The following is a 13,613-nucleotide window of genomic DNA, read 5'->3' as shown; positions in this document are numbered from 1 at the left end:
AATGTATCTTTAGTTTACAATCTGTAGAAACTATGAGAATAGAAAGGTTCGGAACTTTTCTGAAACATAACAGCACAGTTGAATGATTTGTAAATCAATTTGTAAAAATATACTGTGCCTGTAAAATGTAAATAGGTTCAGAACTTTTGTGAGACAGCAATTAAAAAAATATCTCAAAAAAGGGTTGAGGGAATCTGAAGGATGGGATTCAAAACAAAACAAATATAACTATTGTAAAATACATTGTGTCCGTAAAATGTATATAGTATGTATAAGTTGAAAGTAAAAGCCTAAGTGGTGATGTTCACTAGTTTACTCCAAGTAGGCTTGGGTTGGTAGGGTTAGGGGAAAATAATAAAGGAAAATATATATATATATACAGTACAAGTCATAAGTTTGGACACAGCTACTCATTCAAGGGTTTTTCTTTATTTTTAATATTTTCTACATTGTACAAGAATTAGTGAAGACATCAAAACTATGAAATAACACATATGGAATCATGTAATAACCAAAAAAGTGTTAAACAAATCAAAATATATTTTAGATTTGAGATTCCTCAAAGTAGCCACCCTTTGTCTTGATGACAGATTTGCACACTCTTGGCATTCTCTCAACCAGCTTCCCCTGGAATGCTTTTCCAAGTCTTGAAGGAGTTTGGCACATATACTGAGAACTTGTTGGCTGCTTTTCCTTCACTCTGCGGTCCAACTCATCCCAAACCATATCAATAGGGTTGAGCTCAGGTGATTGTGGAGGTCAGGTCATCTGATGCAGCACTCCATCACTCTCCTTCTTGGTCAAATAGCCCTTACACAGCCTGGAGATGTGTTGGGTCATTGTCCTGTTAAAAAACAAATGATAATCCTACTAAGCGCAAACCAGATGGGATGGCGTATCGCTGCAGAATGCTGTGATAGCCATGCTGGTTAACTGTGCTTTGAAATCTAAATAAATCACTGACAATGTCACTAGCAAAGCAACCCCCCCCCCCCCCAACAACATCACACCTTCTCCTCCATGCTTCACGGTGGGAACCACACATGTGGAGATCATCAGTTCACCTACTCTGCGTCTCACAAAGACATGGTGGTTGGAACAAAAAATCTCAAATTTGTACTCATCAGACCAAAGGACAGATTTCCACTGGTCTAATGTCCATTGCTCGAGTTTCTTAGCCCAAGCAAGTCTCTTCTTATTATTGGTGTCCTTTAGTAGAGGTTTCTTTGCAGCAATTCGACCATGAAGGCCTGATTCACGCAGTCTCCTCTAAACAGTTGATGTTGAGATGTGTCTGTTACTTGAACTCTGTGAAGCATTTATTTGGGCTGCAATTTCTGAGGCTGGTAACTCTAATTAACTTATCCTCTACAGCAGAGGTAACTTTGGCGGTCCTCATGAGAGACAGTTTCATCATAGCGCTTGATGGTTTTTGCGACTACACTTGAAGAAACTTTCAAAGTTCTTGAGATTTTCTCTGACCTTCATGTCAGTCAATGATGGACTGTAATGATGGACTGTCATCTCTCATTGCATATTTGAGCTGTTCTTGCCATAATATGGACTTGGTCTTTTACCAAATTAAATGCATTCCAGGTGACTACCTCATGAAGCTGGTTGAAGGAATGCCAAGAAGCTGTCATCAAGGCAAACGGTAGCTACTTATAAAATATATTTAGACTTGTTTAAACCCTTGTTTGGTAACTACATGATTACATATGTGTTACATTGATGTAAGCTACAATTTATCTGAAATATTACATCTGATCTACCTTCCATTACTCTTGACTTGGAAGAGTTCCAGTGTTGGATAGCCATAGCCAGCTCTGTTCGAGTAGGCTAAACTAGCTAGCTGCATTCGCTAGCTAGGTAATTCAAAGTGAAAGAAAAATACTATGAAATGTAGCTAGCTAGCCATCTCTCCCTCCCTCTCTCTCGCTTCTTCTTTATTTTTGAAGAAATTAATTTGTTCAAAACTGTTCAACTATCATATTTCTCTCTCTTTGAGCCAAACACTCACCACATTGTATGTACTGCAGTGCTAGCTAGCTGTGGATTATGCTTTCACAACGAGATTAATTATCCGATCCTTTGATTGGGTCGACAACATGTCAGTTATTACTGCAAGAGCTCTGATGGGTTGGAGGATATTCGCTGGAAGTTAACATAATGTTAACATAGTGTGCTGTTGAGGCTACCTCCACTGCAAAACAGTTTCTCTTAATCAATTATTTGGTGACGTGATATTATTTAGTACAGTTTTATCTAAGAAGTATTACTTTTTTAATGTTTCACAATTTATATTTTCATGAAATTCACTGAGGAGGATGGTCCTCCCCTTCCTCCTCTCAGGAGCCTACACTGATGTGCACTTAAACAAAGCTGTGATTACTCCCCATGCAATGTCATCTGTTTTCACCATAAGCCTCATAGCAGCACAGGGGTTACAGTTGGTGTATGCAAATTAAATAAAGTGTAATTTTAGGGATGAGGGGCTGTGTTAACTATAGTACACAAACACAAATTGTTGTCATAACCACATCCTTACACTAGCTGCTTGATTCAGGGCCTACATTCTATGTATCCCATCTATGTACAGCATATCCAACATAACATTCAACCTTGGTCACAATCAAACTCCAAATACCATGTATTGATTGATATACAGTCAGCTCAACCCACCACCAGTTTTCAACTCTGTCTGACAGGATCACAACAGCACCCACAAACCATTCACCAGAATCCAATCAGTTATTTTGCATAAAAGACACATAAAGCATTGAAAAGTAAAGCAATGCAACAAAACCATTCTGAGAAATCAAAAGTAATTCCATTGTAGATGAATGGTGTGCATCTCTCCTGGACCCCACAGCCGTATTTAGAGCTTATGACGTACAAAAAGACATGTTATTTCAAGCTTATGATGACATGTACATAGCCTCAGACATTAGCATTTTCAAACCTAATCCAGACTCCAAATAAATCATCAAGTCATTCACCCAAGACTTTCTGTCTTTAACACTGAGCACTCTGTACTGTCTAAAAGATGGCTGACATGAATGTTCACTATGTTAGTAGCATTGTATTTAAACTGGCCAAGCACACACAAGTCGTTATGAGACAGTTCCCCTTTCAGTCTGTTGCTTATTCTAAGGGGGGAAATCCTACTGCAGTTCTCAATTGTTGACATTGACATGTGGTGTAGAAATGCTGTATGAAATTGCAAATGTAAAAAAGGGGGATGACTACAGTATTGATGAATGAGCAGAAAATACATTGGCTGGGTTCACAGGAGGTTGGTGGCACCTTAATTGGGGAGGACGAGCTCGCGGTAATGGCTAGAGCGGAATCAGTGGAATGGTATCAAATACATCAAACACATAGTTTGTTGCCATTCCATTTGCTCCATTCCAGCCAGTATTATTAACAGTCCTCCCCTCAGCAGCCTCCACTGTCAGGGTTACAACCAACCTAACAATACAGAATAAATGTGTTCTTGCTGTTATAACAGTAATGCAGCGTAGTCAACTACAGTTTATAATTGCATAATCTTATTGCACTGTGTTGTTGTATACCTGAACATGCAAACTTAACTATGCTTGTGTATGATCGAGGGGCAGACATTAGTTCACCTGCTGCTTGGGTTATTCTGACTTTCCTATGCATCTTTCAATATTCTAATTCAGTCATCATGTTCAATGGTTGTTTCACACATCTTATTGCAGTGTTTTCCTGGCAAGAAGTATAAGCTAGAATCATGAGCCCAACTGAAGCAGGTTTGATGCCTATCCTTAGTATAACAAAGTGTGGTGAAAGTTTAAAGTAGCCTGCAACTCAATAACAGTGTTTGGGTTTTTATATTAACACATGGAGCATCAGATACCACAGTGATCAATACCAAACCTCAGATAATGACGTCTTCACGGATGTCCTCAATCAATGACCACGTTCTGTCCAAACTCCAAACTCAAAATTACACCCTACCACACATCAGACAGCCTGATTTAAGGGATAAATAAAACCATAAGCAAGGGAGTTTGGAAATCGAGAGGATTTGGACACTGGACAGCCACGTACTGTATTTTGGATATTGAATACTTAATGATGACAAATGAAACATTGGTGGAGGTACTGACTTTCTCAGCTGAGCAGACAATGAAATGATTAGACAAGTGATGATTGGTCGCACGTTTGAACACACAGTAGACTCAGAAAGACAGCATTAAACATAGCTTCATCAGAGATGACTTGTACACAGTAACCACAGCAAGCAGAGTATTTGAAAATATGAATCGACTATCCTGTATCATGAGAGTCTTGCAAAAAAAGCAATGAAAGTTATTGGAGGGGTAAGCATGTTCATGGATCATGTATAATCATATTGTAATCTGAATATTCATTAGAAATTATGTAAGTATGGGTCATAACAGCACGGCAAGCCTTTAAGCTCAGTCTTAGACATTTTCAGCGTATAAAATGCAAATACTTTGTCGTTAATGTTTGTTATTTTGCAAACTATTCTGGTAGACTAACCAAGCCAGATAAAATTGTGGTGTAGTAAAAAGAGGCTGTAATATTTCCCTGTAATATAATGGCCAAGTAGTGAGGAATAGACAAACAAACAAACAGACAGACAAAGAAGTCTCCCCATAGAAAACATGTTACATTTGTTGAAGCACAACAAACATGTAGGTCCACTGCAGTGTGCGATGGGTCGACCCATTCTGTATACTGTTGGCATCCCACACTTTATTACTGGCCTACTGTGTTCAACCTTTTTCTTTCTTTATTGCTTTTTTATAATAAAACGTCATCTTAAAAAAAATCTTATATTGTAGAGTTTTTTTCCCTATTTTTCTTATAAAATCTTACAAAAAAATCATATACAATTATATTACATGATTCTCTGGCTTTTGTCTTGTTGAACATAGAGGACATGTAAGTTCTTTTTTTTTGCACAAGATGTTATAGAATATGCATTGAAATAGGTTACGACAGAGTAGCAAAATGAGGATACACAGACCTAATGTACAAAAATGAAATACATGCATACATACATTACAGTGCCATGCGTACAGTCATTTTGGGAAGTCAATGATTTCAATTGGCATTTTGTTCCCATTATATTAAATGTTCATGCTTTCTTGCTATACATACATGACATGGCTTTTACAAAATGCAGAGATACCAACAGCTGCAGGTGTTGTAGCTAGCCTATACCCCTCACTAAACTATGTCTGGTTCAAAGGGACCAGATTCTCTCTGGCTATTTAGGTTTAAATGCTTATGATTAATCATCACCACAGACAAGAGATTTGAAAATGAAATTAGGGATTTACCTTGTCAACATTTTTAACATGAGAGATTCATTCTTTGCTAACTCTGAGACAAAGAATTTTGTAAGGAGGATGATTATTTCATGATGGAGGACCCCTTTAATTGCATTTATTTCACTAACGGAGGAATGGGAAAGCCCATGTGCACTTAAAGGCTTTATCTTGATAACTAGCGAACTATCATACTGAAGTATAAAGCACTCTTCTTTTCTTTACATTAATATGTACGCCTACAACATGATGCTTTCACGATGGTTAATTCTACTAACCCGTTTTCTCATGGAAGCTTCTCTAACTTTTGGTCCAAACACACACAAATCTGCTTCAGCTGCCCTGCTAGCTTTATCTGTCCTTTCTGAGGAGTACCTCAACCCTTTCAAGCAACATATAAAGAAAGCAATGCTTTCTTAAAGTCATGACTTTCAAATAAGAATAACAGCCACATCCTTTTACATGAGAGGCACTCTGTCACGTGCCACAAGCCACTCTAAGATAATGTGTCAGAGGTCAGTGATGACTATCTCCTGCAATCTGACCTTGAGAGTGTGCTTCTCAGCCCTTACAGAGATCTTATCCAGATGTTGCTAGTTAATGCGCTTGGTTTTCCCCAGGGGGAGAGGGACTACATTTGGACCACTCTGGATCGTAGAGAAGCTACTGGAGGAGAACGTTGATATTCTCTGGAAAGTTCTAAAGTACATCAAGCATGGGACAATAAAAGCCATTGGAATATGAATAAACTAGAATAATTGTGATGTATGACATTGCTTGTGAGGTTAGATCCAATAAGACGTCTTTTACATCATGATTTCATTTGACAGAATATCCACATTTACAAAACAAATCAAGAAGTGTTTTATCTGCAACCCAAAAGTTGTTTTTCTCTCTAATTATGTGGCACCATAGAATTTCACACAAGCAAAAATAGCTAATATACAGCATCTCTGATTAAACGATGACCTAACATGTAGCCTGTCGTGTCTAACCCACCCAATCATTTATTTTGTTCATGACCCATAATCATGGGCCAATAGAACATGTGACACTGAAATGTGTTAAACACTAACCATGCCTCGTCAACCATGATGCTCAGATGACCCCATATCCGAGCCCAGTTAGTGTGGCAACACAACCTTTAACCTCTACAGTACTCCATCCTTTGGGTTTTACTGCTTTAAAAGAGGCCCTTTCACACCTAGTTCATTCTGCTAGGTTTTCTAGAACATGCATGACTCTATTAAATGACGTACCTTGCTTCAGTTCCACTGTAATTGTTGGCTAAGAACAGATGTGAAAACAGAAATAAAGCAGATATACTTGTCTTCCTGTAAAATGTACCTTGACAATTGTACTGTGCAAGATAATTTTTCATAATGGACACAGTGTATGCCATCTGCCCAGTTCAGCTGTTCGCTTGGGTGTTCACCGAAAAGCCAGAATGGAATGTACTGTTGGTATTCATTATCTCTGTGTACTCTCAAACAAATTCTAATGTATAGATCCTTCTTCCTGTCATTCATCAAACTAATCATACTATAAGGGTGGTCATATATGCCAGTGAATGGCCAGATTTACTATGACAAATGGTAGAAAACAATTTAGATAACTTTGACAACCATCCTGGAGGTAGACATGTCTCTCATTGTCATGCTAGCATGCTTTGCTCAAGGTACTGTACATTTACAATTGCTAAAATAAGATGTATTATTCACATACACATAACGTTGTAAGTGAATGTAGGCGTTTGTAGTTGCGTCCTGGCTGTGTGCACGTGTCTGCATGAACAGCAGAGGGAACCATGAGCAGACTGTGCAGATAATATACACTGTCCCATCCAGTTTGAAGGCGTAGCTGATCTATAGGTCTGATCTGGTCTGGTCTCTACTCTGGACAGCATGGCTGCTTGCTGTCTGGCTGGGTCATGGCTGCTAGCCTATCTCTCCCTCCTCCCTCTGAGGACCAGTCAGCTCTAACCCCTTGGGCCCTGTGAGGTGCTACACCGCATGGCCACCTTCACTTTAGGAAAGGCTTCCAACACCTCATCCACCAATCACTGAAGACCGTCCCGCTGACGCTCAACGTTCGCCGCTCACCGCTCACAGACACACGGCCTCTCAGACGTTAGTCACATGATCAGGGTTCTCCCTGACTTCAATGCACTCTATCTCCTCCCTTTCCCTCACTCTCTCCCTCTCCATCATCTCCCGCTCCCTCTCTCTCTCTTTCCGTTTGGCCCGTTTCTTCTTCTTGTGCCTTTTTTTGGACGGGGGGAAAAACGTTAGAAACACAGGCAGGATAACGAAACAGTGCAGCACTGTGCAGCCTGCGGTGAGGAGGGAGCACTTGAACAGTGTGTAGGTCAGGTTGGAAGGCACAAACACCAAGGGCAACATCCCAATGATGAAACAGCAGGCATTTTGCAAAATGGCCGCCCCGTGCTCCTCCAGCGAGATCTTAATGCACTGGGTCCTGGTGTGCTCCGTGGCCAGTACGAAGGTATACAGGTGGGGTGCACAGTGATCCATGGCAAAGTTGAGAGTATAAATAAGGCACAGGATAGAGATGCTGTCCATGTGTACATTCCAGAGGGTCATGAGGCCCAGGACCCCCAGCTCTACGGAGGTGACGGTCAGGATCAACCAGAAGTTCCCCAGAGGGTTGATGACCAGGAAGAAGGTGAGGATGAGAATGGTGAGCACACTGAAAGCCGATGTGAGGATGGGCGACACTACGGAGGAGCTGTAACGGTCCATGAAGACGAAGGTGGGGTTGAAGACAATGAACTTGATGTTGTTGATGAGCGATAGTGGGCGGAGCCTCTCCAGCAGCTCCACCACCTCCTCCCGTGTCTTTTCCGTGGTCCGTGCCACCAGGTACATCCTGGACGCGATGATCTCCATTTCATCTCCATCTGTCTTGGACAAAATGATGTCCTCCATGAAGTGCTGATACTCCGGGCTGCGCAGGAAGGAGCCCTGCAGGATGGTGATGAAATCACTTTTGGTCGAGGCGCTCACATTCACCACCTTCAGATACTGAAAGTAGTTATCCATCCAAGAGATCTTGTTGAAGCCGTGGCTCAGCGTTGTGAGGTGCTCCTGCACCGTGGAGTTCCAGTACTCGATGGGCTCATAGATGTAGAAGCCGATCACGGGGCTGTAGTTACTGAAGTACTTCTGCTGGGTCGTGGCGTAGGACACACTGGGCGTGTTGCTGGCTAGGAGGTTGACGATGTTGGATCCATCACTGATTTGTAAACATCCCATGAAGGAGAAGGAGGCGTAGATCAGGTAGAGGATGACCACGAAGGGCTTGACGTAGGTGTTGGTGATCCACTCCGTGTAGTGCTCCCTCAGGAAGTGCTGGATGAAGTGGTTGTGGTAGGGCAAGACCTCGTGGTGAGTGACGTGGTCATGGCCGTCACTCATCATGGTCTTGAACCAGGTGGGCTGGCGGTCCAGGTACTCCACTGAGGGGATCTTACAGCAGAACACACTGTGGTAGCGGTTCTGCTCCAGCTGACCAGCGAACACCAAGCAGGAACCGTAGAAGGAGAACACGTAGAAGTAGTTGACCAGGACGGCCACGCACATGCTCTGGCAGAAGATCTTCACCGACTCGATGTTGGTGAAGGGGCTGGCACCCATGCCAAAGGTGATGATGTAGAGGGAACTGGTCATGGTATAGCACACCATCACGTCGGCGAAGGCGTCTGCCACGCGCTCCTTGAAGGGAAGGCTCTCTCGAGTTCTTCTCCAGCCCGCCAGGAGCTCAAACACTCCTTTGGTTCCATGACCTGAAATGACAGGAACACATACTTTGTTAATGCCAATGCCAGTGAATACACAGTATATATATAAGTATGGTAACATTTTAAAATTAATATAACACAACACATGCATTGTAAAAATTAGTTAAATCTGTGGGACTGTGAGCTATAAAAGTAGACTTGAATAGACACACTCAGGGGCATATTCTCCATATTCACCCACACCCATATTACACACACACACACACACACACACACACACACACACACACACACACACACACACACACACACACACACACACACACACACACACACACACACACACACACACACACACACACACACACACACACACACACACACACACACACACACACACACACACACAAATTACACACACATATTTTGACATATTTCTGGCTGGGAGTTGCCTGCCATGAATGTGTTGGCTTTGAAACATTTGAATAAATTTAACGCTCCTCCATCTAAATATTTCAGTGGGAGTTGTGGATTTGGCTCGTCTGCATGCTGTGTCCACACTGTTTTAAAGATTTCCTGAAAAATCTGCCTGGTTGGTTCCTTGCTCTCGACGGCGTCATAAATTTAGACTCATTTGACACAATGAAAAAAAGTTAATTAACTATAAAGGATTAGGCCAATATAATGAGTCAGGTGGATTTACTTGGCTTGCTTTTAGTTTTATTAAGCTGCGGTACAAGTCAATTAGTTAGTGTCAGTTCATTTAGATGGTGTGTGGGAATTTCACACTACAGTATACGCAGCAGTTTACTAACATTATTCAGTAAGGATGGTACCCATGATTTCCATTTTCTACATATCTGGCATTTCTGTGTATGATTGGAAAAGCCCTGGGTTACATTAATGTGATTTATGAGTCACAGGTGGGGAATGGATAATAACGTTGGGCCCATCTGGTAAAATATCCCCAGATAATATCTCCACTCCATTACCAAAGCCTTGGTCTGATGTCACCATCTTGATGTAAAACATAAAAACATATTAAGGCAGACTGGGATAGGGCTCCACTCACTTTGTGCAGACTAAGATGTATGTAAGAAAAAGGGGAATGAATTAGCCTCCACACACAGCCAATAACAAAGCTCCTCTCATTCCACGCCACCGAACCCCTGACAGGGCCATTATCATGAAACTACACACTCGTAGAAAAAAGGTGCTATCTAGAACCTAAAAAGGTTATTTGGCTATTTGGTTCCAGGTAGAACCCTTTTGGTTCCAGATAGAACCCTTTTGGGTTCCATGTAGGACCCTTTCAAAAGAGATAAATACAGTATGTTATCACTCCCTTCAGATGCTGCTATAACGCTGCATTTGTTAGCTAATGTAAGATGTGAAGCTGGCCATAAGCAGGGAGAGGATCTGGATAAAGAGGACTAGACGCCATGCGATGCGACGAGGCACTCTCGGCGTGATACAGATGTGTCCCACGTGGCTTTATGAATCCCTGTTGCATATTCTAATCATGGCTGAGTGCTGGGCTGGCCAAGGTCAGCAGCACTGCTGGCTGCTTGATTCATACAAGTCTGCTGCTCTGCCTCCCTCTGACACTCCGCCTGCCTGCTCGCTGTGGAATACACTGTGGCTGCTGTGTGTGAAGGGAGCTAGCGTGAATACACTGTGGCTGCTGTGTGTGAAGGGAGCTAGCGTGAATACACTGTGGCAGCTGTGTGTGAAGGAAGCTAGCGGGAATACACTGTGGCTGCTGTGTGTGAAGGGAGCTAGCGGGAATACACTGTGGCTGCTGTGCGTGAAGGGAGCTAGCGGGAATACACTGTGGCTGCTGTGTGTGAAGGGAGCTAGCGGGAATACACTGTGGCTGCTGTGTGTGAAGGGAGCTAGCGTGAATACACTGTGGCTGCTGTGTGTGAAGGGAGCTAGCGGGAATACGCTGTGGCTGCTGTGTGTGAAGGGAGCTAGCGGGAATACCCTGTGGCTGCTGTGTGTGAAGGGAGCTAGCGGGAATACACTGTGGCTGCTGTGTGTGAAGGGAGCTAGCGGGAATACGCTGTGGATGCCTGTGATGCAGCAACACATGGGGGGGGGAGTATCAGGGAGAGAGGAGGGGGAGGGAAGGAGATGCTTGATCTCTCTGAGGCATGGTGTTAACTGTCTTTACTGTTTGAGACAAAGAAAGCAAGGCTATGGAAGCTGGTAACTCGAAAGATAATATATAATTATATAATTGAGCACATGGGCTCTTTCTTTGATCTAATCATTCTGTATAGGTAGAGTTATGAAACAAGTGAAGAACAAGACTGTAGTTTGGGGAATATGTTCAATCAATTTTTGCCTCTGGGCAAAAACTTGATCGTATTGATATAATACTGTTTAATGAATACAAACTTGGAAGATTACAGTTTCACCTTGATTACTTTGAGGTCTACTTTTAAGAATTCTGCTACTTTAACAAGAAACCACTATGTAAAACAGGGAATGGAACAGAATTTAAATTAAGGGGTGAGAGCACTTTCAGAAACAACATATTCACGAGTGTGATACTCATTCAGGCAGAGCAACCACAAACAGTTGAGGAGACACTCACATCCAATATGCACACAATGTCTGAAATGCAATGTCTGAAAGAATCCAAACTCCTCAATCAAACATGAGGTCTGAAAACAGGGCTGCTCAAAGTGTTCCTCTAGACAGAGAATGTTATGCTCAGAATGTTCCATTTGCAGTCCACTGGCCTTACCTGCAATAAACCCTCATGCTCTGTAGATCCATACTGTTGGCAGCACATACACAATGGGCTGAGGTTAAGGCCAAGCATAGCTTCAACTCAAATCAATCTGCCAATAAAACAAAACCAGTGCCTCTTGATCCTTCACAATTTCATCTTAAAGATTGTCCTATCGCCATACGGACGGACAACCCTTAGCCAAACAGTCAAGACACATTGTAACCGACAGGACAGTCACACATCTCAGGACGTTTAGAGCCATGAGCAATAGGCTGGGGGGGCACACCTGCCGCACTCTCTCAGGAGGAGGGACACGTTTTATGATGCTGTAAATTGTGTTCCTGACGGACGGAGGACAACACCCGGGGAATGATCTCAGACGCGGCATGCCATGAGGCAGTGGCCAACGGTGTCTCAAGAGGGGGCAGGCGGGGGAGATGAAAGGTTGTGCTTCATGTCCACCGCAGCTCCCAGGTACAACGTTCCATTGAGCTTAAGAGGGCAGTTTGTCAAAGGCCTCTGGTGGACCATTTCGGGCACAACACTGAGGAACTGAAACCCTTATTGGAAGTAGGGAGACCGCAACCCCGAGCCTGAGTCATTAAACCAAATTACAGCTCTAAAACTTCAGTGGCACACAGGCAGAAAACACATCAATCTCAGATGAGGAAAGGGATTTATAAACCACATACATTTGTCACAGGTAATGTGACAGAGCAAATATTGGATTATTTTTTGTGTGTGTATCAAACTCGATAAAAAGACAGATGAGTTGTGTGTAATAGAGAAAGCGTCTTTGCGGAGTATAGCTTACCAATATCGAAGTAAACTAATGTCAAATGTAACATCTTGACAAAATTTATAATAAAACTAGGTGTTTAGATAATAACCTACTTTATAATATTATTTTTTTTCATTATATTTCCCTCAGAACAACAAACTAGCTCTTGCTAGACTTTTGAGACATGTCTTTCGTTAGGCTTTCATTAGGCTACAGATTTCCCAGTGCTGTCTACTCCAGAATATGCCTTTTTTCCAAACCCTGGCCTAGTTAGCAGACTTCGTTCTCTCTGTAGGTGAGCTAATCCCTCTGCAGTGGATTACAGATGCAATGAGTGAAGCCTACAGTACTGTATGAGTGATAGAGGGAAGCCATGAAGACAGACCTACAAACACAGCGGCAGCCTAGCTAGCCTACACATGGGCATCACACGTGTTGCCAGCAGCACAGTACAGCACATCCACATCCACCCACTGCCTGCCCTGAGGCATGGAGAGGGAATGCCCAGCCATCTGGAGAAACTCACCACTAACAGTCAGAAGTGGAGGGATGTGAAACACACACACAGAGGAACTATCAGGCTACTCCTTAAACTTGCAGCATGTTGGAAAACATATGAAAGATATAAAAACCGAAAGGTTGCAAGATCAAATCCCCGAGCTGACAAGGTAACAATCCGCCGTTCTGCCCCTGAACAGGCAGTTAACCCACTGTTCCTAGACCAGTTAACCCACTGTTCCTAGACCAGTTAACCCACTGTTCCTAGGCCGTCATTGAAAATAAGAATTTGTTCTTAACTGACATGCCTAGTAAAATAAATAAAATCTGCTGACTAACAGAGCCACCTTGGGTAAATAAAGATTTCACTGCACTTGGAACATCAACCATCTTCAAATTCCTTTGACAGATGTATGATATACTGTACAAACAGAATCAGAGACTAGTTTGTTTTGTGGCTCTTTTATTTTGATTTTGATTGTTTGAGTGCACATCTAAAAACCC

At 42.4% G+C, this 13,613-nt stretch overlaps 1 protein-coding gene across 1 annotated transcript in view; it reads right to left on the bottom strand.

Moving 5' to 3' along the window:
• Positions 1-409: 409 nt before the first annotated feature.
• Positions 410-13,613, bottom strand: part of LOC118386959 (patched domain-containing protein 1) — a 32,171-nt gene continuing 18,967 nt past the window's right edge. The window contains exon 3 of the mRNA XM_035775002.2: positions 410-9,132. Coding sequence (XP_035630895.1) covers positions 7,451-9,132 — 1,682 coding nt within the window. The 3' untranslated portion in view covers positions 410-7,450. The remainder of the gene's footprint in view (positions 9,133-13,613) is intronic.

The sequence above is a fragment of the Oncorhynchus keta genome, chromosome 8, assembly GCF_023373465.1.
Source record: "Oncorhynchus keta strain PuntledgeMale-10-30-2019 chromosome 8, Oket_V2, whole genome shotgun sequence".
Taxonomy (NCBI): domain Eukaryota; kingdom Metazoa; phylum Chordata; class Actinopteri; order Salmoniformes; family Salmonidae; genus Oncorhynchus; species Oncorhynchus keta.
This window is presented reverse-complemented; position numbering and strand designations above follow the sequence as displayed.